Genomic DNA, 26,270 nt, shown 5'->3' with positions numbered 1-26,270 from the left:
AAGGAACATCAGTAACTTTCACAACTAATCTGAGCCAGAATTATGATACTACTAATGTTACATCATTAGGCAGCCCAGGAACACTGGGTCTACACAAAGCCTCCAGTGTACATGGCTAACTCCAGCTGTCTGCTCCAAGGTTACACGAGGAACAAGAGAACATTTCACTACAACCTCCTCATACTAGGCAAGAACAAAGACGCACAGATTCTATACTGTTATCAAGAAGATCACTGATAATAGGGATTCAGCTTTCTATGCTTGTCTGCATACGCTATTAATAGATGTTACTTTGAAACTGTAATTACTACTTGTGGCCACACTCAACCTTTGCAAAATACGGATTACTAGAACCAAAGATTAACTGCTGTAAAACAGGGTACCTCAGAAACTCTCATTCACCTCATGCAAATCAAATTACTTGCAGTGGCCACTTAAAGTCTACAAACAAAAACGAGAAGCATAAGCAAGTTTTTCTTATTTGATTTCCAAACTTTAAGTATAGTCACAATAACAAATAAAGGGGCCATTCCATGAAGTTCACAACTCTACTGAACATTAATCCTAAAAAAAATAGCAAGTAACATAACAGGTATATTTTATTAACTAGTAGAAGGAATCACATTTGATTACATGGATTTCAAAAAGGCAGAGTACAGACAGAAAGCAGTTTCATGAAAAGTGGTGGAATTCCAGACAAGCTGCCATGCAGAGTTACTGGCTTTCACTATGTGATGGTGGGGTTTTGGGGGGAAATGACCACTACTTTATGCTGGAGCACCTGGTAACTGCTGCAGCACCTAAAATGCTCTCATAGTGCTACGAAATGCAGCATTGTATAAAGCCTTCAAAAATTTCTCACATATTTATCGTGTATTTCAATTTGAGCCTAAAACAGCAAAATACAACTCAAGATACCAAGGATTATCATTTTTAGTACATTTAAGCATGTGCATTTGGACTTCTTAGTTGTTCAAGACTCATACTGCAGCACCACTAGAATTAGGCCCTTGCATATGACAGTATAAGAAATATCTTTTTTTCTATGACTTAGAAAACTTAATAACCTCTTATTTACTTCTTATTTTGCAGTAGCACAATACATTTGTAGGCAATCCCAGTCCACAGAAGCACATAGATGCTTTCACAAAAAGCACCACCAGCATGTTCAAAGTTTCTGTCTCTTCAGTGATGACTATCAGAAAATCTAAGCTGACAGAGCTACCTTTTTGGAGAGGTCAATTTGAATGCAAGTCAAAAAAACCAAAACAAACCCCCGCACACCACAAAAGTCACTTCTTGGGTTCAAGAGGAAAAACAGAAAATAACCCTTGGAGTTGGACACTTGTTTACAGCAAGACACAACAGGGACCTTCAATAAAGATAACAAGTTAGACACTAAAAGCAGGGAGAGCAACATAGTTACTATAGTTGTTCTGTACAAAATAAAGACAATTTCAGACCAAGTGAACATCAGAAAAGAGCATGTCACATCTTTCTGGAAGCTGTTTTTGTACTGGTATCTCTGGAAGAGTCGTGGTGAGAGAAGTCCAAGATGTGTATCTGAGGAATCCAGAGAGGACACTGGCCAGCAGCCCCACTGGGCATACTGTCCTACTCAGAGCACTGCATGTCCATACACAAGCCAGGGAAGAGACCAAAGCATTTTTCTCCCAAAATGCGAGGTTGTACTTACTCAATTTAGCCTACCCAGATCACCCAAGATTTAAGGCTAGAGGCAGGCAGGCTCAGCAGGTCCATTTTTGGAAGGTGGTTGTCTCCGTGACAAGGCTGCCACAGAAACCTCACATGAAGTTACACTTGTAATAGAATACACAACTACTAATAAAAGAACATACTTTTAGATCGCACTTGCTCTGGCGTCTCTGCTCAAGAGGAATAAAGATTCAGGCGTTACACCCATTAGAAAAAAATCAAACCATCTCAGTAATTACTTGTCAGCAGTCTGCTACGTCAACTCGCACAAACCACAGTTTCCATCATGTGCAGCCGAACGGGTGTCGAGCTCCACTCATTGCAGACACTGCTTGAGGAGCCCTTCTCCTTCCTCTAGAGGTTGTGCTATCCCATAACTGTACTTTGGCATTAAGGTGCCTTAGCCACAGACTGCAGGAATCCTCAAGTTGCTCTCCATACTTCTACGCAGCCCTATACATTCATAGAATTTACTTGAAAACTGTCAGATTAGAAATGCCGCCTTTTAAAATGCTCTATCAAATACAAGAAAGCTACTCTTAAGGCTACATTCTGCTTTCTTTGGCATCATATATTGAAGTCTCCCATTTCAGAAATCAGAGGTTGAGTAAAATCAGAATCAGGAGATTCTAAAATTCTCTACATTCCCTTAAGATACCAGACCAATGTTTAAGAAATGCAGGAAGAGGACAACTCCATAAACTATCTTTGATGCTGTATTTTAAAAAAAAAAAAAAAGGTTTGGCTTTACAAACCGATGAAAAATAATCTGTAAGAAGGATTCAAACACTTACAAGATTACCCATATAATTACTGAAAGAATAGATATAGATTCAGTAATCGCTTCTTTTGAGCTTCAGTGAATAAGTAATCTTCTCTCAATACAGCATAAGTTTCACTTATTTTAAGCATATCAAACCCAGAAGAGATAAAAGCCGCTTTAACATGAGTTCCCAAAATAGACAGCTTCTTGTTAACAAAACACCTGTTGCTGAGAACTGACAGTAAGCACAAAACACATTATAATTTGTTTTTGTAAACAGCACTATGTAGAATTTTAATTGGCTTGTAATGCTACGGTTCTACATGGGCCTAATGCTAAGGGAGGTCCTGCTCTAATATCAGGGTTCCTAACTGTTAATAAATAAAACGATCGTCGTCATTTCTGGCTATGGCATCTTGATTTCAACTTAACTTCCAAGAACATTGTGATTATCATGCATGATGTGTTGCTCTATTTAGAATTATGCACTATGTCTAATTTAAGTGTTCAAAATTATACAATACCCATACTGTGGTTTGATGGGGAACTCAACCTAAAGCTAAAGCCTGACCAAACAAAGAGGGTTATCTGGGGACAAGTTTCTGGGAGAAGAGGTATAAGTATGATGTTCCCTGTGGCAAAGCTGCATTCCTCATCTTTTGCAACGCACTTAAATTTAGCCAAGGGACTCAAAGGTGCTACTTTGTTTTAACCCTAAGGTTTTTTGTTGTTTTGTTTTTTTTTTCCCTTAATTATTTCAGTTAGAGGGACACAGCTTATATGTTCCCAAACAAGTTACTAGATATCTAAATGTTAAGATATATCAGCCTGCACAAAGCACAGGAAAATATTATATAGTTGATCAGCAGCCACCATGGGCAACTGGTATTTATCCATCACTTAATATACTGTCAACTTTCACTGCAGATATGAATACGGCAACTCACTGGCCACAATATGAAGTTTTGCATCTTTCCTTAGTTTCCTCCTGTCATCTCACACCTTCCAGTGTTTCAGGCAGCATAAAGTGAAACAAAGTGAAACAAATCCAAGTGAAATCCAAGTGAAACAAATACACATGCATCCAATATATGTTTATATGCAACCAGTGCAGCCGTTTCATGATACGTATCCTTTGGGGCTTTAGATGCTTCTGCCATAGTGTTGCTGGGCCAGGAACAGATCTACTTTGAAGGCTTCATTCTCCAAAAGCCTGGATTGGTTCCTGTATCTGGTTTATGGTCCAGCTCTACCTACAGCTCTATGCCCAAATAGTCAATGTTAACAGAGCTCTGCAACAAGAAGGTGGAACTACCCAGTCAGGATCAGAACTGAACTCTAAGCCACAGCCATAGTGTATGCCAAGGAAAAACGCAAGCTGCACACATCCCCAAGAGGTCAGAGTGCAAATTAAGTACGAGTTGCCTTGTGTCAGACTTAACTATCCGAGACAGCGTCAGTTTAATAGATAAGGGGCTAAGGAATGATCAGAAATTGGCAGAGTGTAAAGCACTCTCCTTTCTGAAGGTTTCCAAAGCTACACCACTCGCTCAGATGGAGAGGTCGTTACACTGTTTAGGAAAAGCTTAAAACACTATTGGAAGAAACTTGATTGAGGACAACTGGCATTTTTCCCACTGCCATCATGGAACAGCAAGTAGGGTTTTTTTATATTTCTTTCCTAAGCCCATACAGAACAGACTGCATGTATTTCAGTTTCTCAGCTGACGAGAAAGCCAGAGCTGACAGCTTTCGAGTATAAGCCTGCATTGCAAACATTATGCTCTAATCACCAGGGCATCCTTTTTACCTAATACTCCAGGTACGACTGTAAACTGCCTTTCTGATAACCAAGTTTGCTACTCATTCTGTTTTCAGACATGATTCACCCATGCGAGCCTGCATTTCTAGTACAATGTCTCCCCCACTTACTGTCCAGAACACTTAGATCAGCAAGTTAAGAGCACAATAGACTAAAAATAGCATGGCTGGATGCCACCGTCTCCCCATTTATTACGATGGTACCTTTGTACAGAGTTCTTTCTACAATTCTACATAGAAAAATACAGCCATAAATGGCTTTAAGGGAGGGACTTGTATCCAAAAGGGCCAAGCTGTTGAGCAGTGCCATGGGATTCTCCCTTTTTCCTCAAGCCACACAAACAGAAATTTGCATTTTTAGAACCCTTTTGAACAATAACTCTTTAAGTACATCTGAGTTCTCTCTTTATCCTCTTGCCATAGTACAGATCAACACATGACAGAGTAACAGCACTTTCTACAGAAAGGGAAATTCATGATATAAAGGAGAAGTAGACAAACAGAAAGTGCAAGCCAGATCCCTCCAATTATTTTGCTTGGCATATTAAAGTCTGTATCACACTTTAGAATGGATGAAGAGGAACAAAATCTGCTCACGAGATAGTAAGCCTCAATTGTCTGCAAGGTGTAGCTTTCTATCACGATGCTCATTCCCTTCCAGTCGCAAACACCAGCCAACAGGGCTTCTATCAGGAAACAATGCAAAAAGAGCACAATATATTCCATTTTAATATGGTATAAGGTCAGAAACAAGAGGGAGACCAGCAAGACCAATGCCCTTCAGCTTGGCCTAAAGAGGGATTCACAGGCACCACAGCTTCAGCTGCTGCATTATGCTGGGCTAATTCCACAAGTACCACGTCCTTGCTACAGCTTGAAAAACAAAAGCCCAATGCCCTAACACTCTCTCCCAGAAATCACTTCTGTCTCTCACTCCTTTTGTGAGGACAAAGAACCCCACACTAGTGTTGAAGAGCATTTGTATCCCTTACATAAAAAATGACTGATTTTAACCCACAACCCTGGGTTTCAGGAGACTAATTTCTTATTTTAACAACTAAATTGATGGTGCTTAAGTAAACCCAGCAATGCTGGAACGGGCATTTTACGCTGCATACACCACCCTGTGTAAGTTCATCAGATAGAGCTATCAGGCCATACAAAGAAGTTTCAATAAATTCTTCATCTCGAGCCTTGACAGTTTGAGAAATTGAGGTGTTAGAGCTGCAGCAAGGACAGAGGTATTCCTCAACACAGCAGACTGATATTTCAAGCATTCTCTGATTGTGCAGAGGGGGATGTGAAGTAGAAGATAGAAGGATAAGTAGGTATCAACTAATCAGGGATTTATTTATATACAGAATGACTAGGTATAAACTTAAGACCACAGGTCACAGTCACATTATTACTTTGCAGAATAACAAGCCAATTCTTGCAGTACGAGATACCACAGGAAACAGTCAGAAGTTTCATAGACACCAAGTTAGAGAAAAACAAATGCAGGAAGGCAACACGATCAACTAAGTGACCAGAGTGTGAAATTAGGTTTTGTTGTTGTTTTCCAAAAAAATTTTTTAAAGCCAGTCAATTACTCCACTGCTATGCATAGAGAGTTTTAAATCGCAATCTAAGCACTAACTCAAGTTTGACTCGATTTATTAGGATGGCAAAAAAATTCATGCACAGCTGAGAACCCAGTCCACACCAAATCAAATACTCCTTGATCTCAGCACTAGTGTCAGCCCTGCATGGTTTGTCACACTCAGCTGACAATGTGTTTGTTAGGTAACTAATAATAATACACTTACCATGACCTATTGTAACTAATGCCACCTTCCTCCTCTCCCAGGATACTTTAAACAAACCCCATGAAAACACACTGATATTCAAAACAATCCTATTGAGCAATTCTAAAGTCTCTTCCCTAAAAAAAACATTCCAGGTAAGTCCTTCCATATCAACACCATTATTTTTTTCCCCTTTTCTGCAAGTTAGTAATTAAATGTTTTTGATATTATAAAACACTAAAATAACTACTTTTCTAGTTACTTTTCACCAAGACAACAACATTTGTTTGATAACTAATTCCAATTAATACCTACAAAATCACTTTATTCAAGGACTTAACGCCAATATCCAACAGTACATCATACTAGCGTGGTATTTGGATAGTATAATCCCAACATCAGAAGTCTGGTGAAGTTCACTTAGAACACTCTCCTGTATCAGCAACAAAAGCTACCTTGTAAGCTTCCTACCCAATTCTGAAGGAGCCAGCAAGAACAACCATCTCCAAACATTCTCAAACACTCAAAACCACAGCCACTTCTTTTGCCCCTACATTGATAGCAGTGCAGATTCCAATGCAAGGTCATTCTGTGGCACAGAAAACATTCTGCTACATGATAACACTGCATTACCTGAAGGCCTTGATTCTATTTATGATTTTAGAAAAACATCTTAAATTCATACAGGGGATAGTAGAGAAATAATTTTATCCTCCTTTGCAGTCTCGTATCTCCCCTACCACCCCACCCCATCCTCAAAAACAGCATAATCAACAACTCATTAAATGTTTTCTTCTGACAATCTAACTCAAAGACAGCCTTTTGTACAAAACGGCATGAATACATCCAGTTTGGGTATAGAAATTTTACATTTTTGCCTGCAGAATCTGTGGCACTCTCTTGCCTCTCACCTCCAAATATAATTTAAAACCTTAAGTGGAAAATACCTGCCTTCCTCATGCAACATTCTGCTTTTATCAGCCCGATTTTATTCAATGGCACACACATGAAAACTGTCTGGCCTCCTGCCTTGTTCAAGCTATTGGTGAAAACTTCAGTCCTTGTTTAAAAAAAAAAAGTTTACATCCAATGCAAAGTGTTTAAACAAGCGGAAAGCACCTCACTTATGTCCTCAAAATTACTGCTATTAAGCTCCCGTTCCAATTTGGTTTTTAAGTTTATATTTGTTTCCCTAATCCTTCACATAGATAAAAATGCATTAGCATCATGAATCACAGGGCACACCAGTGCAGTGTTGTCTTAAACCCTGGGTTAGTTAAACTGTTCAGGTGGTTGCCAGGGCCTGCCAAGTCAGCCACACTGTTTATAGTTTAGTTCTCCAGATACAGGATTACTACGTTTCAGTCTGACAAATACCGTATCCTGAAGGTTAGAGTCTTGTGATACAAATACATCCTGACAGGGCAGAATGGCTGAGCAGGGGTGGTCTTCAGCATGGAGACAGTTTCAGCTTCTGTAAGATTGCTGAACCATTCAAAGGAAGAGCTATGCGTTTAGTAAAACTGCTGCTTAAGAAGGAGCTATTTTTAGGAAACACTCATATGCAATAGTTCATTTGTCTAAGTAATACTCAAAAGATTGTCTTCGGTTGATCTAAATGGAGAAGATGGATCAAGTCAGGATTTAACTCAGTTTATCTCTTAATGCATAATTTAATAACCAAAAAAGTTACTTTTCAAATGAAAAAACCTCAGTTTCTGTCAACAACTGTAGAATGAGCAAGAAAACATAACTTGATCAAGGAGAATTGATTTTTACACTGTCAAAGCTTTGTTTTTGCTAATCTCTATTTAGCTCAAAAGCCCTATAAACACAGTTGGAAGAAGGGATCTGTTAAAAATATATCACCCCACCCCTTCAATTAAGGGCTGAGAAGCTTATGACACATCTGAGACATCCAACAAGAACAGGGAAGAAGGACTTAATGTTCCTGATATTTCTAAAGGTAAAAAAAAAAAAGCAGGTTTAAAAATCCCAAATGTTTCATGCCTCTCTTAAATGGATTTTGAAGAAAGAACAGATCCAAGCTATTTTTACTTCTTTGTAGGTCATGTGTAATTAACTGCTTATTTTCACAAAACCTTATTACAGCGTAAACATCACTGGCCAGATCATCTGCCACACCCAGACTGAGCTCCACACCACAGGAGGCCAACTATCTCCGTGAGGAGCCCTTGTACCTGCAGGTGAGGTCTGTCCCTCCAGTCCCAACCTCCCCTCAACAGCAGGGCTGCAAGGAGTGACAGTTCCTGAGGTCACCCCTTCACCACCTCCTTCCTAGAAACTGCAAGCAAACTCCTTAACAGGCCTAACCCCTCCATCAGCAACTATGGGCAGATGTCCCTTTTTGGATATAGCTGAAACTCTCCAAGATGACATTATTCCTCTTCCCCACTCCCTTCTGCCTTGGGCACACAGCAATTAGCAAAAATGATCACTAAACCACTTGGGAAATAAGGGGAGGAACAGGAGGGGAAAAGAGCCAGTTGGGTTGGCTCAAGCCACTAATTTAAAACAATTTAAGCGAGCCTGGCTGACTTTGCCTCCAGTGCTCACACGACCCACTCTGCAAGAAGCACAGCAGGAGGTCCCTGTGCAGAGCAGAGGGCACTCAACAAGGAGGAATCTGAAGCCCACGTCATTGTTCGCAGGATGGACGTCCGCCCTCCCTAAGGCTCCGGGCACATTTGACAGAGATCATCCCACAGGAGGCCTGCAGCCTTCTCTAAGTAGTATTAAACAGAACCAGAGCACAGGGCTGCCATCCCAGCACATGGTGGGCCACCCACTTCACGAGACTGGGAAGTGCCACCAGCAGCTGGTGGACCAGAGAGCACAGATCCCCTTTGCCTCATAAACAAGGGGGATCAAATTTGGTCCTGCATTTCGTACACAGTGATTTACAATCACTTTTAAGAATCTCTTATTCACATCAGAGATGTATATTCCATCCTGGCACAAGAGGCAGACACATAAATCCCACAGCACACAACACATTCACAGTGTTTAAGATCTGCAGATGGAGCATGTGCAGGAGAAGGTTTTATGAACAAGAAGTGCTGGAACAACCAATCGTCGTGCAGGGACAACACAGGTCCTGCCAGCGACGGCTTTGAATGCAGGCAAGAAACATTTGCTGTAGCCTGAATACAGAAGTTGTACAGCTGTGCCAGCAAAGTGGTATGTTTATCCTTTAGGGCAGATTTGCTTTCTACAAACAGCCTGCATTAGAATTGTATACATGTGGTGAGAGAGTTGAGCATTTCACTTCTGTGTTGAATAAATCAGGAAAATTGGTCCCAGATAATACATCTTTCCTAACTAAGTTGTGTGGGGCAGTGGGGACCCAAGAAGAATGGCTACTCAGTCATCAAGCAATATGACCCCAGTTGCCTCATGTATTCAGCTTTTTTCCTGGTCTAAGCAAAACCAGCTACTGGCTAAACATAGTATTTAATAGCACACAAATAGTTAAGTTTGCTTCCTTTTGTTTAAGGAAGTCTAACACGCATACTCCTAAGTTTACAGAAATTATAACAAACTATACTACTCTTCTTGCCCTAACCTGAGGCATCTGATGTAGCCACTCAGTCTAGGCCTAGCATCATTTCTAAATTAATAAATTAATAAAAATCCAGGTATTTAAACACATATCCCAGGCTTAAATATCTCCCCTGATGCATGAGATCTGGCCCACCTCTCAGCTGAAAGACCATATAAAGTCACTGCTTATTCTAAAGCAGTATTTCCAGGGTTTAAATACAATCTAAAACATTAAAAAATGCTATAAACAGATAGTAAGAGTGAATTAGTAATTCAGACCTATAAGCCACTGGAGCATGGCAAGATGCCAGCGTGTCAAGACACTCTGACATACATAAAAGTAATCCATACCCAGCATTTTGGGAGAAAAGAAAATGGCTCAATGTAAAACTGAAAGAATGAAGTATACTTTAATAATCACACTTGTTTACATTCAGTAAAGGTCTAATCAATTGTCTTCCAACATCATTTGGAAGACTGTTGCTCAATTTTCACATCCATTCTTCTATCATCTTGACTAATCAAACAAAACCCATCAAACTCCTTAGACTCAACAAGTATTAGGACCATGAATATTTCTTTGCAATTCCCAGGAGCAGCTGTATATACACAGTGTTTTTATAAAAAACAGGAAATATTTAGGGAAGTAAGAAAATAAATTCACCATTCTGCAAGCATTGTTCTGTATGTGGCCCCATCTAACATACTTGTCAAAGATACAGAAAGGATGACAATTAAAAGAAAGTCTTCATTCTCATTAGAAACCCCCTGCTACCTGACTTGACACTTCCTGCTCTCCTCTCTCTCACCCTATCCCATGCCACCCATGGCAAATTGTACTTTTCCTGTTCCTGAAGACCTTTCAGACACAGAAAGTGTCACTAAAAATACCATATATGATAAACCTGGTACAGAAACTGGAAATAATCTTCCCTCAAAGAAAACACCTGCTATCCTCGGGCAATACAGGACTCAAAAGAGACTCTGACCAATTCTAAAGAAAAAAAATCACCACCGCCACCTTTTTTTTTTTTTTTTTTGGCTGGAAGGATAGTAGCTGCAACACAGGGCAATAACACATAATTTTCCTGCCTATGTTTGTAATCAGAGCTCTGACAGACCCAGATACTCCGCAAAACTAATTAAAAAAGAAGAAAAAAATGGTAATGTTTTACATAATTTTTACATATCTTTGTTCTAAATGCTAAAGACCTGCGAGACATTCATCTCGCCAAGAACAAATCTACAGACAACAGCACAGCAGTCTTCAGTGATACAACAAAAGGCAATTTAAGACAAATGATTTAGAGCAAATGCTATCACTGAATAATCCCACAGCAGCTGTCATAATTCGTTAGCTCAAATCTCATCAGAATCAGAGAAGTTAGAGTTAAAATCGAGCTCTCTTCCTGTAACATTGTGTAACTCCAAGCCAGCAGCATTATCCTTGCTATTTTAGAATTAACATTTCTCCATAAGATAAGGTGGAACGGCTCGATTCTTCCACACCGGAAAAAAAAAATAAAATAGATCAACCCGGTGCAAGCCAACAGATGACAAAAGAAACTCGGTCAAGTTTGAGCCTCTCAACACCTTATTTCCTGTCTAAAGAGCCCTTTTGTTCTGCTTCCCTGCATAAATGTTAATATTCTGCCATCATTAGAAAGCGAAACAATGAGAAAAAAGCCCCACGCACATGAACTCCTCTGCCCCAGAGGGCGAAATAACGCCACACCACGCGATTAGAACCGGAAAATTCCTACCAACAAAATCTCCACAATTTTCTGTTTGCTTCACCCCAGATTAACTTCACTTGGAGCTGTACTTCGGCGCAACCTAACCCGGACGCCGAGCCCCGCCTCCCCCGTCCCTATTGGCCCAGGCCACGGAGCCCCGCCCCGCCAGCCAGGCTCCGCTCCCCGATTGGCGGAGCGGCGTATCCATTATTTAAAGAACTTTTTCCTTGCTAGCAGGTTAGGCTGGGCAGGTTAGAACACCCTGGGCAAGCTGGTTCTTAAAGGGACAGGACCCCGCTGCCGGCTGTGACAAACTACCCACCCCCGGCGACGCGTCGCCCCGGGGGACCTCCGGCGACAGCCCCGGCGGTCCCGGCAGCACCGGTCCCGGGGGCAGGGGCACCCAGCGCAGCGCTGGGGAGCCGGGCGGAGGAGCAGTGGGCGGGCTGGGAACGCTTCCCCCGCCGCAGCTTCAGGAGGGCGGCTCGTTCTGCTGGCAGCCCACTCGCTGCCGAGGAGTGGCTGGAGCCAGCCTGGGAAGCCGGGCAAGCTGTAGATAGAAATCGGTAGCCCCGGCTTTTAAAAACCCGCTGTGTTGCCAGTTCCAGAGACTCTTCTGCCCGCCTAAAGCGTGAGTCAGCAGGAGAGCAGCTCGGCAGGAAGCCGCCCGCTCCATCTCGCAGGGTGCCATGGCTGCGGCCAGAAACTTTTTTGGGCTGATTCAGGCTTCACCCGACCGTACACGGTCGCAAGACACTCCACGTTCTGACCATCAACTGCATTTCCCACAGCTCAGCTTCCTCTTCCCGCCGGCCAAAAAAAAAACCTGCCGTTTAGATGAAAAGCGTTTCTTTTTCCTCGGTGTAAACGTTGAAGCGGTTCCCTACCCCGTCTATCGAGTGAACGCGCAAGAAGAGTAAAAACAAAAACAAGGCTCCATAACTATTTCACAACTGCAGATGTGACACCTCGTTTGAGAAAAACCTTGCCCCGTTCCAAACGAGCAACGTGGGACAGAGCCAGAACACGGCCAGCACCCACGAAGCACCATCCTAGCTACACGGGACTCCTCTGGTGAGCAAGGCTGCCTTAGAGAAAACATCTTCTTGTGTTCACTGTAAAATAATTAGAAATATTAAGCTAGAGGAAGATATAGCACTCGTCAGCGTAAGCCCATTTGTGTTGGTTTTGTACTGTGCAGGGTGGGGGGGGAAATAGAGAAAAAAACTCCTCCTTGTTTGTGGTCTCCTCCCCACCTCTCCTCTAGCCCCACTTCAGCTACACCCCAAAACAAATACCTGGTTTAAGTTTGCCAATGCAGATTAATCAACTCCAAGACAGTTCAGCATACTGCTTTACTGCAAACACCACCCAACGTCAGGAAAATATTTACAGCTAAGTACTCCCTTGAGCTGTGATACATAAACCAAAGGGAGCCTAAAAAAACACCTTCAGGAAGGACATTTAACTCCTCTAGAACAGTCAAAGAGCACATTTCGCGTTACCTTCTATTTTAGAGCAATCTATCGCACCACAAATCCAAATAGGGCTGAAAAGCAGCAATTTGCACAGTTGTAAGTTAATAACTACGAAACACTACAAGAACAGAACTAGCGAGATTTACATAACTTCCCCTATGGAACCTAAAATACAAGCTGAAAGAACCAGACCTCAACCCATGCACCTGAATTCAGAGCCCTGCAAGCGTCACTGCTGCTGGAAGTTCATCGAGTCCCCCGAGGACAACTCCGAGGCCATACTTACACGGCACTTTTTTTTGACCAAACATTATCTAAGCAATCAAAACCAAGAACATAGTTCATGCAAATAAAACATACCAGTAAAGCGTCCTCCGAGTATCTCAGTAACCAATCTTGGAAAGCTGCAATTTAGAGCATGTTAACTTTAGGCCCATAAAAACAACAGCAAAAGTCACAACTCTGACCAACCCAAGTGCGCAGTGCTAGAAGAAGACAAGAAAACTCCACAGAAGTCTAGCCACCTCGCAACTGCAGCGGTGACGAAAAGTGTTTATCATCAAACATCCCACACTTCAGCTTATGCTTCTGTTACACAGGCAGCAGCAGCAGCTCCTTATCACTGCAAGGGAAAAGTCTCATCCCTTTTTCTCCCCACCTTTCCCCTCCCAGTCACACAGTCTGGCCCGCTCCCTGAGTCCAGCTCCAGTGCTCATCAGACCCTTCCATCTGCCCGAGTCACTGATCTGGCAGAAGTTTGGCCAGCTTCTGATAAGCAAGGGCACGGCCTACCCAGAGCGTAAGGGCAATGGCGAAGCAGATTCTCCTCCATTCAGCACTGTGACCTCCTAGATCTGCTTACCTCATCTCATTTAAAAAAAAAAAAAAAAACAACCAAAAAACCACACACTAAACAAAAACCACTACCACACAAAAAAGCCCACAGAACACAAATCTTGCTAAGAAAGCCCCCAAACTAATTTGCCATCCTCATAGGAGTAAAAGATTAAAAAAAAAAATTAAAAAAAAAAAATCTGTGAAGTGGGGTATTGAAACTAGGTTCACAGTTGACCCACCTCACTGGACTAGGCATCATGGGTAAACACATCTGTATCTAGATGTTGAGAATCCAGACATAAAAAAATTGCTGTTCAAGTTATTATCCCATGCTGAAGGAGACCTAGTGAAACTAAACATTAAAAAGCCTAATTTATAAGCTTGGTTTCTGCACGTAAGCCACCTATTTTCCCTGTAAAGACACACACACTTTGGAGAAAACGCAGAGGCACTATTTTAAGTTCCCAGCTCAAGTTATGCCTTTGCTGCTCTTACAGTAACTGTAGCAATGCAGGAAAAACAAAAATTGCAAAGCAAAGTACATTAAACAGCAAAGCTTTGACAGCAGCGTAAAAAAGATTCAGTTTGCTGCCACTGAACTTTGCACCGAGGACAGTAATAAGAGAAAGCACCTGACTCTCATTTGACTATTGTAATCATGGAACAGCTAAAAGGCCATTTGTTCTGTAATCTTACACACACAGAAGACAGCAAGTTTGGAGGACTCGACAGCTCAAGAGATCAAGACCAGAGCCTTTCATCTTTAAGTCACCAGTTCAAACAGAGACCAGAATAGTAGCGATCAAAAGCTGCATGTGATGGCTGTTCAGGGATTAGATGAAGAGATGGTTACTTGCTGCCCAGTTCCCAACAGATCAGTGTGAATCACAAGGGCTTTCTTCACAATTTTGCACCTGTTTTTCACAGTCTCAAATACATTATACCTCCAGGATTCTGTACACGTTAATAAGTAGCAAAGCAACTGAACTGCTGCGTACAAATACTGAACTTGCATTGTAGAAAAGGACTTTACCCTCTGGTTGTCAATTATGTCAGCACTACAGCATGTGCTGAATTTTTTATTTATTTTTTTAAACAATTATAGCTCTGTCTTTCAGCTTTTTTATTATTAGACACAGTTTTAAAAGTAATATGCTGCAATTCTGTTTATAAACAGCAGTTCTCATAACGCTTCTGTATAAGATATTTTTGCAAATATATCAGTTTAATAAGTACATTAGTATAGGAATTTCAGAGCTGGCATTTGAGAAGTGGTTTTGAGACATTAGTAATCATTTTTTAATCAAACCTAAACAACAAACTTCATGAGAGCCACATCTACATAAGGATGGGAGTAAGAAAAAAACTCCCTGTGCAATGAAAGAAACATTCCTTTTTGTATTCTTATACATTCTTCAATACGTCCATACGCAGTCTCTAGAAAGTCAATTAGCAATAGCTCCTTTCCAACCTGACTTTAGTTTTAAAAGTCTGTAAAAGTACCTGGAATTTCCAGGCAGGACAGACAAGAGGAAAACAAGTTCAGAGTGTATGTTGACTGAAGGTTCTGAAGTGCAGGTTCATTGTCCTGCTACAAACATCACTACCAAAACCAATCTTCTATGCAACCCCAGCAATACACAGTTGCATAGTTCTGAGTAGCGTATTACTTCCCAAGAATGAAGCTGATGATGAAAAGCCAAAAGTCCTAGAAACTTCAGTATCCTTAGGAGTAACTAGGGAAGCCCTTGCATACAAAGAATTCCAGGAGTCTACAGAGAGCAACATACCAGACTGATGAGATTTCAGTAATCTTGAAGAACTTTGAGGTCTCTCTTGCTGCTTTCAATCCAATGCACTGCAATAATCAAATCTGGAAACAACAAAAAGGTGCACACCATAAATGCTGGGTCTTCATCAGAGTGGACTGGTTAGCTGCTAAAACTTCCAGGGGAACGTGTTTCTGTCCGGTGCATCTGTACTGCTGTCCAGACAGCTATCTCAAACCATCCAAAGCTTAGCTACCCAGGGAACTAAGTTCATCCTCATCTTAAATTCCAACTGCTTCCTTCTATATAGAAAATAAGCCATTAAAATAATAGTCTTTTTTTTTCCTCCCCCTTCCCCTCTTATCCCCTGGCCTATAAAACAGCATATCCTTAACAGGTCTGAACCACTCTCAGCAGTTGCCATGTTGGTTTGGCTTTGGGGTTTGTTTTTCTTTTTGTTGGTTATTTGGGGTTTTTGTTTGGTTTTGCGGGTTTTTGTTTGGTTGTTTTTGGTTTTTTTTTTTACATCAGGTCATAAAGTCATATCTTGTACAGCTGTAGCACCAAGGACTCCAGTGATAGATGGCCACATCACTTGCTTCCGTCAGAGTCCTTGAGAAAGGATCCAGCCATTTAAAAAGCCTTTTCCTTGACATCTGGTATCTCTTGGGTGGGAAAAAAAAAAAAAGTATACTAGTTTGCACTGAATTCAGCATGCTCCAAGTTCATTTATATGTAATCTGTAATACTCTTTGTAGCTTAAATCAAGTATCTTGAATGCAAGTTATAGCCCATTCAGTATTAAAAAAATAATAAACTATCTGCACGGGTATTAGCTGCCAAGAAAATGGAGCCAGAAGTTTGTATACTTACAATTCTCTCAGAAATCAGACTCATTAATATAGCTGTTACAAAAGGACACACTTTCACAGAAACAGGGATTACCTTTATCTGTTACCATGGCAACTTTTCAGTAGTTTGTGTTAATGCTACTCTCCTTCTGATAACTTGCCACTATCTCTTTCAAGCTATTTGTATAAGCTTTTGAATGTGCCATCTGAGACCATAAAGTAACAAGAAGTTGAAATGCAAACTTACATTCTTAGATCACGCTCTTAAAAGTATATTATGTAACATACAATGTTCATTTTTGTCATAAATTCATGATTAGTCAAGAAGTAAATTTATTTTAAACTGTTATTATTTTAAACATGATTCATAGTTTTGCAAGACAAAAAATTTTAAGAGGTATTCTATGAAATACATTCCTCTATCTGGGAAGTAGTAAACCCAAGGCCACTGGGTTATGCCACTGATATATCATAGACTTTGATATTCATTATCACAAGGAACAAAAATCCTCCCAAAACACACTGTTATTTTGGCCTGAACAAATATATGACACATCAGAAAAGAGCCAGTCCCCTTGTTCTAGGTTAGGTGATAATTAATATAAAGAGCAAGTGTAGGTACCTCAGCAGCAGATAAACAAATCAGACAGAATTAAAAAAGCAAAGCTATACCAGTTAAAGGACAGGAAAGAGACTAAGGAAGGAATTGACATATTTGCTTCCTCAATTGTTGTGTTACCATCATCACCAGTTCAGAAGAGGATTAGCACTCTGTGAAAGAAATTATTTCAGATGACATCAGACAAACAAAATCATTTACTTGGAAGTAGTAGGAGGAAGAGAATAGTTTCTTCCTTATTTTTTTCCCCTTAAAGTTCATAGGACAGCTTACCAAGCTGCACCCTTCTCTCTTCAGTGTACACAGCCAGTTTGGCACAGCTCAGTGCAAGCATAGATCCTAAGAAGAATGAAGGAAACTCGGCACGCTCTTTACTCCCCATAACTCTTATGCAATGACATCTATTATAGGACAAGTCTGGACAAACGTCCAGGGAATGGACTTCAGAACACAACGGTGCACTTGAAGTCCGTCCACACAGCGGGGGGAAGAAACTACCATCCGTTTTGCCCAATGCGTCCACATTACATCAGCATATTTGGTGGATGCTTCTGTATTTCGTTGTTGTTGCCGTTGTTATTGGCAGTAAGATAATTAGTGCTTTTCGTTTTTTTAAGATTGCCCCATCCTAACATCCCGTGGAAACAAGAGTGGATGTTCGTACCCCTTATCTATCACTCCAGACTTTTTGCAGAGCCTAGAAGGCGGTAAGTTTGGTTAAATTTCGCAGGGTTCCTCAGGGAACACAAGAGCAACAACAGAAAGAACTTTTCGCGGAATAAAACGCAAAAGGGTGCCAGGCTGCGCAGGCTGAAACCCTTGGTTTCGTGGGAAGGGTGCCACAACACAAACTGCAAACGCTCCCGTCCCCAAACCAGCCCAAACCGCTGCACTCAACTTACCCGAGGAGCAGACACACACACACCGACTGCGGCCGCCACCGCCAGCCCCGGCCCGGGGGAAGGCCCCGACAGGGAGCCGGCGGGGAAGCCCTACCTCCCCCCGCTCGGGCACCGCCGCTCCTCCACTCCCCACAGCAGCTGGCACACCCGCCGGCCGGGACCCCGCCGGCTCTGCCCCCCGCCTCTCCCGGCCAAACTAAAATAACTCCGGGGCCGGGAAAGGAGACGGGAAGGGCGGCGGGGGGGGCCGAGGGGGGGGCCGGGCTGGCGGCGCGCCGTGGGCCGGCAGAGGCTGCCTCTCCCCTTCCACCCAAGGACACGAGTACAAACACCTCTGCCCTGGGATGGCTCCTGCGCACGCAGCCAGGAGCTGCCCGGCGGGGGGGGGGGGGGGGGGGGGGGGTAGGAAGCGGGGGGGAAAGGAGGAGGAAGGAACGACCAAAAAAGGGAGAAAAAGAGACCCGGGGCCCTGGGCCCGGCCTGGCCCCGCCGCCACCCCGCAGCCCCGGGCCCGCCGGGTCCGGGGGTCAGGGGAGAGCGAGGGTGGGGAGGGGAAGCCCTCCCCTCAGCACCTCCGCCGCTCCCCGGGGGCGAGCGGGTGGCCGCCGTCCCACCTGCCCGGCGGCGGAGAGGGGCCGCCGGTCCCGCCCCGACCCGCCCGCCGTCCCGGCCGCGCTCCCCTCACCTGCCTCCGGGCCCGCCGCGTCCCGCCGCCGCCCGCCCGGCCCCGCCTGGCCCCGCTCGCTCCTCACCAAACTTTTTTTTCCCTTTCTCCGTGTTTCGTTGCCCTCGGAGTGACGCGGACGGGCGCTGATTGGCGAAGCCAGGGGAGGGCGGCCGCCCGCAGGAGGAGGCGGGGCTACGGCCCACGACTAATTATTACAAGGAGACGGCGGCGACGTGAACCACAATATGCTATTTAAAGGGACCGCGGCCTGTCCCCTGTTCTACCCCCCCGTCACGGGTGATCTGAGGCGAACGGAAGGGTGGGAGAGGGGCAGTGGCCGGGGGGCAAGTAGGTAGCAGCCACCAGCACCGGGCAGGCTGAACAGGCGAGGCCTGAGGCGGGCGGGGGGCCTGGCCGGCGCTGGAGGCGGGGGGCGCTGCCTTCAGGCTGGGGGCCCGGGCCTGCGGTGTCCGTTGGGGACAACCCGCGAGGAGGCGGCTCCCTCACAGCCGCGCGGTCTGTCTGCACGTCGTCGCTCACCCTTTCCCTCCCCTCCCCCAATAAATTAATTTTGCTGTAAAAATCCGGTGTAGCTGCCCACTACCTTCCCCTCTGCCCGGGAAGCTGGGGTGTTTTAAATCCGTGAAGGAAAATGTTTCTTGTCAGAGCAGGTTTCGCTTGGGTGGGCTCGGTGGCGGGCTGTGCATCACCCCCTTGCTGGTCACCTGCTTTACTTCCCCTGTAAAAACTCAGCTGGGGATCTTGAATCTCTTGTTATCTACAACGTGTCACATGACTTGTTTCTGGTTTCTTTTTCTTTTTTTTTTTTCGTTGTGGGGCTCTGAGGCTATACACCACAGCTTATTTTTATACAGAGGGTTTTCACGTCGCGCTCGCTATACGCAGTCTCGCCTAATGTCACAGGTAGCTGTAAACCATACCATGAAGGAAGGTTTTAAAGGTGAGATTTAAGGACGGTGGGTGACTTGGCGGCTGGAAGCAGATAGGAAGGGAGGACAGGATTCCAGAGAGATGAAACAAGCCAAATAAAAGAGGAATTTTATCTGTGGATAGCGGAAAGGAGCAGGCCAAGGCTGGAGGAGCTGCCAAGAGGTGAGCTGAGTTTGCAGAGAGTTCTGGACGAAGCAAAAAAAAAAAAAGTGAGCAGTTGTGAAGCTGAAGGGAAGTCAGAGAAGTTGAGGATGGGTAAAACGTGCTTCCATTTCCTCAGGGAACAGTGAACAGATTTAAAATTTTTTGGTCTTTTTTGAGCAGAGGAACTTGAGACTACCCTAAGGAAGGCATTGCAAAAGGACACATAAAGATTCCAGCAAAGATAAAGTCTTGCAGACACTCTTCCATTGGTAAGAGCTCAACTATCTCCAACGTCTTGAGCTGAGTAGGTAGATCCATAAACCTAGCAAAAGGACTTAATGGGAGGAAGGCCCCTATTTTTTTTTTTTGTTTTGAATATCTGAGCTTGGATCAGCCCCAGAGAACGCTGGTGCAACCAGCATGGAAGTGCTAACATAGCTTTACAGCTATTTTGGTAGAGATTATTCACTCTTGGCTGTCTTCGCTGATGCAATAAGTCTTCCAAATGCCAGGTTGCATGAACAGAAGATGACCTGCATTGCATGTGGGTATCACAGCATTCCCCACAACATTATTTGGAGCGTTTTCATGGTCTTGGCAGTAATCATAAGGAGCTGTGGGGAATGATGATCACATTGCTCCAACCTTCTCCATGATCATCTTTTTTTTATATATAATTTTAAAAAAAAAAAACTTAAATTCCCTTTGGTTCATCTCAGACTGCTGTCTTTGTGCCAGGTTTCATCTCTTCATTAGAAATATAGATGCAGGATAGTAGGGTGGAACATTCACAGTGTCTGTTTAGAAAAAGGCCAACCGATTCTTTTGCAGTTGTGAGCAACCAGCACAACAGCTGGTAGTACAGCAGCGGGAATGAAAAGGGAAATGCACACAGTGAACAAGATGGACACCTCCTGCCAGGAGTTATTGACCAGCAACACATGGTGGAACAAATGTTCAGTTACAGCATCAAATGTCAAGGGGGGGCAGCAGAATGTTCAGATGTGATCTTGCTCAAGCTGCTGATGAAGCTTGTCAGTTTTCTGATGTGCCCAAATGAGAAAACTCAGTTACAATAATGCTGGAGTAAGTAGATTTCTTGAAGCATTCAGAATGAACATGTTTGTTATGGGCAGAAGCTGCCACAACTCAACAGAGGCAAACAAGTGGGAAATAGGGAACACAAAGTTTTATGTCTTCTGCAGAAAAAGGGCCAGTAGTCAAACTGTCTCTGAGGGAGAAAATTCATATACAAGATGACTAGGCTTATTCTTGGGGTAAAATAAAGGATGCAGTTAAAAATTAAATGTACATCTTGATCCACTGTGAGTGGAAGACATAATATTAAAGAAATAGCATTCAATTTTCTCATTTGAGGACCTTAAGACCTTGCTGAACTAAAGAAGGATAAGGAAAGCATACAATCAGAGAGATGACTAAGCTGTTAAGCACCCAAAGAAGGGCATCCTTGACCCCGAAAGGGTCAGAAATCAGCTGAAGAACATGGGAAGTCAAAAGTGACCCTGAGCCAGCAGATGAAAACAGAAGCCTGTTTTCTGTAAGATCACTGCAGAGGAGTCAGAGGCTATTCACCCACCTGAAGTTGATAGGAATAGTTTTGGTTTTTAAGAGTCCACCAATGTTCAGCAGGACGTGGGACCACCAGAAGCATGTGGAGCTTGATATGCAACAACAGAGCAGCCAAAAAGAAGCTCCAGATGGTTAAGTAGGGGATCCTGGTACAAGCTGAACTGCCCAGGCAGGAGGTGAAAGGTTTCCCAGCTATGCCGGTGATTTGATGCTGTATGGTGAAACGGAACAACCAGTGAACATTACTTCCTCATGTATAATGTCACAACTGAAACAGTGTTTAATCTCCTTGACCTGCATTATTTAGATCTGCCTGTCGTATTTTTAAGGTTCCTGTCACCTTGATACTCAGCACAACTTATTTTCATGTTTTTAAGGACCATCTATTCATATACATCCTAAGAAAATGTTGGCACAAAGTTTCTGAAAGGAGTTTCTTCAAATTTTTGCTCACTTCTCCCAAATCCATTTCATCTACCTGCTAACACAGAAGACCTTTTTATTTGGTTCCTTTTATGTTTGCTTCTGCTGGAGTAGCTTGTTATTTCTTTTGGTAAAGCTGTAGAAATCACTTGAGGAATCTTAGTAATGTATTCATTTTGAGGTAGATTTCTCTTCAGAGCTGGTAAATAGAAAGTCTCTTCTTCACTTCAGTGGGCTTTGGATCAGGTGTTAGCGCTAACATCATTTCAGTTCTTCTAATCTAGTTGTTTGGGGCCCAGCACGCAGCCCCTGAGACTGCTGAGATTTTCACCACAGGCTTTAATGAGAGCAGAATCAGACCCTACTTCCCGAGAGGCAGCCTATAAAAATTCACAAGAAATAAGCACAAGACTTTCTTGAAGAACTGAGTCTTAAATTTGATTTTATTTGATTCTGAATCTCACTGGATATTTTTTCCACAGCCACTTTGACCTCTCTTCTGAGTCTTACCCTAACAGGATGAGCTGGAGTTTCAGTTACCCAGGCCTGCTGGAAATTGTGCCCAGCAGTCATTTGGCAGTGGCCTTTCAAGAGCAGCAATGCCAGCTCTCTATTGCAATGCCCACATTCAGAGATCTGTAGAATTAGAGTCCAAATTCTCCTTGTATTTGCAAGCCCAGAATGCCACTGACTTCAAGGGGGTTGTAGGATTTTAGCCAAGAGCAGAAATTGGCCCAGGATCTTTTCAGATTCCCTCATGCTTCTGTTTATATGATGTTATCATCAAGAACTAACAGCATGCTTCATGCTGCATTTTACTTTTAAATTACATAAAGGATATTTACTGTGCCGATGCTACATAGTTTGCAGGAAAGATACACATATGGAAATGAAAAAACACTGATTACCATTAGGATTTCCAGCTTTCAGCATTCATTTTCCAAAACAACCCAGGGACTATTTCTTATCGAAAAAATGCACAAATGAAAATCCCATTTCTTGGCTTTATATATGGCATTCTGGAGTCTTACTCATCAAATACCTTATTAAAATAGTCAGAATAAAAAAGCCTCGTAATGTACAAAAAGTTCAATACTCTGCTTTTACTTTCTTTATACTGGTTTCCCCGTCAGAGAGATGAGTCCATCCCTAAAAATAATTTATGTTTTTCTGCCTCTCATGGGGTGCAAGAAAAGAAGGACATCTGGGGAAAGCTGAGTGCTCACTAGTGACAACAGGTAAAAACACAGATAAAGGTTGAGAATGAACGGATCAAAACTGTATAAACAGGTAAGCGGGACGGCGGGCCCCATGGGGGACAATGCCTGAAAGCATCCAAGCGGCCACTGGAGCCAGCTCCATGCTGTCCTGCCTGGACTCACAGCACCCACTTCAGAGCCAGCAGCTCAGGGATATCCTTGAAGTCACAAAAGGGACCTGAGAGCAAACTGGCTGCCGGGCGTCTTCCTCAGCAGGGAGCAGCATAGGATGGAGGTCCTCCACAGAGCAGAGCTCTTGCCTAGTTCTAGTCGGAGCTGCTGGGCTGCTTGGCGTCTTTCAAAGTGAGACAGATTGTTTTGCCACACGGTTACAAATCTGGGAGCTTCGTTCTAGATAGCCTTGTTTAGAAATCTGGGCTGGGGCCTTTTAAAGCCTTAACAACTCCCTACTTAAGCTTTTAATATCCATGTTAAATAGTTCGTTGAGCATGGCCTGGTATTCAGGAGAACAGTGTGCCATTGTCGGCCAATGAGTAACTTTAGGGAAAGAAATTATTTTGTACCTCTGTGCTTTTTCTTCTCCTGCATCTGCTTTGTTTATGTTGACAGTAAAGTCCTTCAGGGAAGGAGTGGCTCACGCTATGTGTGTCTGGTCATGAATACAGGGAACTCCAGTCCCACTGAAAGCCCCTCTGTGCTCCTCAATCCCACCCGTCACAGCAGCATCTTAACACGCGCCGGCCTGTGTATATGCTTGCCTTTCACCCTACTGTTGAAACAGGGTTTTATTATTAATTACTATTTAAAACTAAACTCTGGAGTCCTAAATTCTGTAACATTAAAGAATCCACACACCATGCTTGCATAAACTCTTGCACAAATAGGTCACTGTGCAGAAAGCCCAGAGGCTACCAACTGCTCTGGCCACCAAGTGCTAAACGGTGAGTAAAAAGGGACCAGAAATGCTCTAACAGCACAGGATTATTCCTCCGGCCACTGAAAAGTCTGTGCACGCAAGAAAGCTGGCCCGAGCTGACTCTCACAGTTTAAGGGGAGCAAAGATCCCATCATCGGTGGAGCTCTGTTTGATGACCCCTCCATAGCAGTACTCCTCGCCAGGCCTTTAAAAGCCGGCAGAATTTAGTGCATCCCTGAGGCTGCTCTGGGCCAATTTTCACTTCTGCAACTTTCTGTTGCCTCCGCGGCACGTAGCAGAGCTCTGAGCTCCTACTGTGTCGCTGGATTTTTGGATTTATAGGGCTGTTCTGTGCAAATAATCTCGGTGCCTGGGCACATCCTGGTGTCTAGAAAGCAAACAGTACGCTCGAAGCATCTGTCAAGGATCTAGATACAAATGTTCCAAATGACAAAGATGTCTGTTCATCTGTCTACCTGCCTGCTTAGGAATGCCGGGAGCACTGGACTGCTATGGGTTTGACGCTCTTGTTTGTTCTGTTACTGTCCATCTGACCTTGCTATTTCAGAGGGGCGATTTGTCAATGCCAGGGGAATCTGCTGCAACAACAGAGGGACGATCTGGTGTCAGTATTCTCCAGCTCCTCGAGGGAACCACCTCATTACAGAAGCTAAAATGGCGCTCTGATCGCTTAGAAGCAAGCCATTTGTTTCGCAAAAAATATCCAAGCAGTTATTCACTTCTTGTAAAATTATAATGCCTGAAGTCTGGTTTTTTGGTTTTTTTTTAAGCAGCCTTGGATACGGGAATGACTTGAAATTTGCAGACAATAAAAAGTTTTATAGCAAAGCAGGTCTTGATCAGTGTTTCCTTAAGTGAGACAATTAATCTTCTCTGTCAAAATGTCATCAGATTTTGCTGAATTTAAAAACAATAAAATGTTTTACTGGAGAAAGTAATAAAACGGGACATTTCTAGAGCTTCACAGATGTTCATAATGCATTTGAGATTTTGTATGCTTTCTTTAGGAAATTTGGAGCTGAGACTTTTAATATACCTACAGCACATATTTTCGTCCCATAATATCAAAGTATTTTGTCATGATCAGCTTTGAGCTCTCTCATAAACATTGGCAGGGGACATCAAGCTGAGACAGGCTGACTGGTCCTGGTATTCTACCTTAGGAAGGAAGCCTATTGGAAGATTGATAGCTGTGGCTGCTTTTGGGTAGTACCTTTCATTCAAGGACCCTAGAGCAATCACAGAAATCCTTAAGTTTTCCTAGCCAGAAATATGACACAGACTTGCTGCTTTTCTGAAGTGTACTTTACTCTTTGTGGTATCACATCAGGAGGGACAGAGTCTATGACCTCCGTGCTGGCCACTTCCCAGGAATTCCTAGTGAACGTAGGTTACAGACCACGCTCCCTGCACTGTCTACATAGGGAGAAGGAACGGACAGAGAAAAAGAGAGGTATCATGTTCCTGTCCTCTTGTAACAGATGGAAATCCCTTGGGTACCAACCATCACACGTGAGTGGCTCCTATGCAGCTGTAGCCTCTGTCAGGACCACAAGGACATAGAGAATGAGGGAACAGCAGAGGCCCGTCCATCCTCATTCCCACCCTATCACTGCTACATTTTATAAAACCAGATCTGGTCCAGCTCACACGCTGTTTAATTTAATTTAATCTGAAGACAGTCTGGTGCCTGATTCCCTATACTACCTTGTAACATCTTGTGCACTGTATAGGACATAATAAAAATACATTCCAGCAACTTACCAGAGTTACACACGGTAAATGGCCAATGGACTTCCTGAGCAGAAATACACACAGAACCAGGCTGAGGATTTCGATTGTTGATGGGTCTATGCTTGAAGAGAGGTTTGTCTGAACGTTATACTCACAGGCCCATTTTTGATTCTGCTGCTGCTGTTTCTTAACGTGCATCAGTTGACTTGGAGCTTCAGAGGTCTCCAATTCCTCCTTTCATCCCTATGATGCTTTCCCCTCTTCATCTTTCTCCCTCTCTGCTCTTCACACTCTTCTGCTGCCCTGTGAAGTACCTGCTACTGAGTAGTGGCATTATGACATAGTTGATCATCTAGGAGATGGTGACATCAGAGCACTAAACCACATTTCCCTCCTGGCTTTCTTCTCTATCTTTCTCCCTTTTCTACTTCTCCTCCCCTAAAAGAAAGAGGAAAACCATGACATTAGAAAGAAGAATTTTCTCTCAATCTCTCTCCTGGAGGGGGTGATTTTATCCTTTTGTTTAAATATCTCTAGAATTTGTGACAACAAATTTATGCCCCCTCTATCTTCAATCTTCAAAATGAATGCATGATACATTCTTTTATTTTCACAGTAATGGCCATTTGACAATATTCTGACATCGTACAAGCTTGCAAAATTTTCCCTCCTTTGGCAAATTCCTAGTTATCAGTTGCCACAATAAAGAAGTACTCCAACCACCTTAAAACGAAGCTCGGGCACTGTAGCCATGGAGCCAC

The 26,270-nt window shown here is 43.2% G+C and overlaps 1 protein-coding gene across 5 annotated transcripts in view; it reads right to left on the bottom strand.

The window, feature by feature from the left end:
- ZFAND6 (zinc finger AN1-type containing 6) overlaps window positions 1-18,639 on the bottom strand; it is a 37,388-nt gene extending 18,749 nt beyond the window's left edge. Inside the window, exons 1-2 of one of the 5 annotated variants that reach the window (XM_074155400.1) lie at window positions 18,596-18,639; window positions 15,493-15,575 (exon numbers count right to left, since the gene is read on the bottom strand). Coding sequence is in view for 1 of the 5 variants with exons in the window: in XM_074155401.1 (XP_074011502.1) it covers window positions 11,348-11,349 (2 nt within the window). In the remaining 4 variants the exon portion in view is untranslated. Of the gene's footprint in view, window positions 1-11,347; window positions 11,496-15,492; window positions 15,576-17,843; window positions 17,980-18,532 lie in introns of those variants that run through there. The other 4 variants (XM_074155398.1, XM_074155399.1, XM_074155402.1 and 1 more) reach the window with 4 other exon arrangements.
- Between the last annotated feature and the right edge of the window lie 7,631 nt (window positions 18,640-26,270).

This window comes from Numenius arquata, chromosome 11 (genome assembly GCF_964106895.1).
Source record: "Numenius arquata chromosome 11, bNumArq3.hap1.1, whole genome shotgun sequence".
NCBI lineage: Eukaryota > Metazoa > Chordata > Aves > Charadriiformes > Scolopacidae > Numenius > Numenius arquata.
Note: the sequence above shows the minus strand (reverse complement) of the source record. Positions and strands in the feature narration are given on the sequence as shown.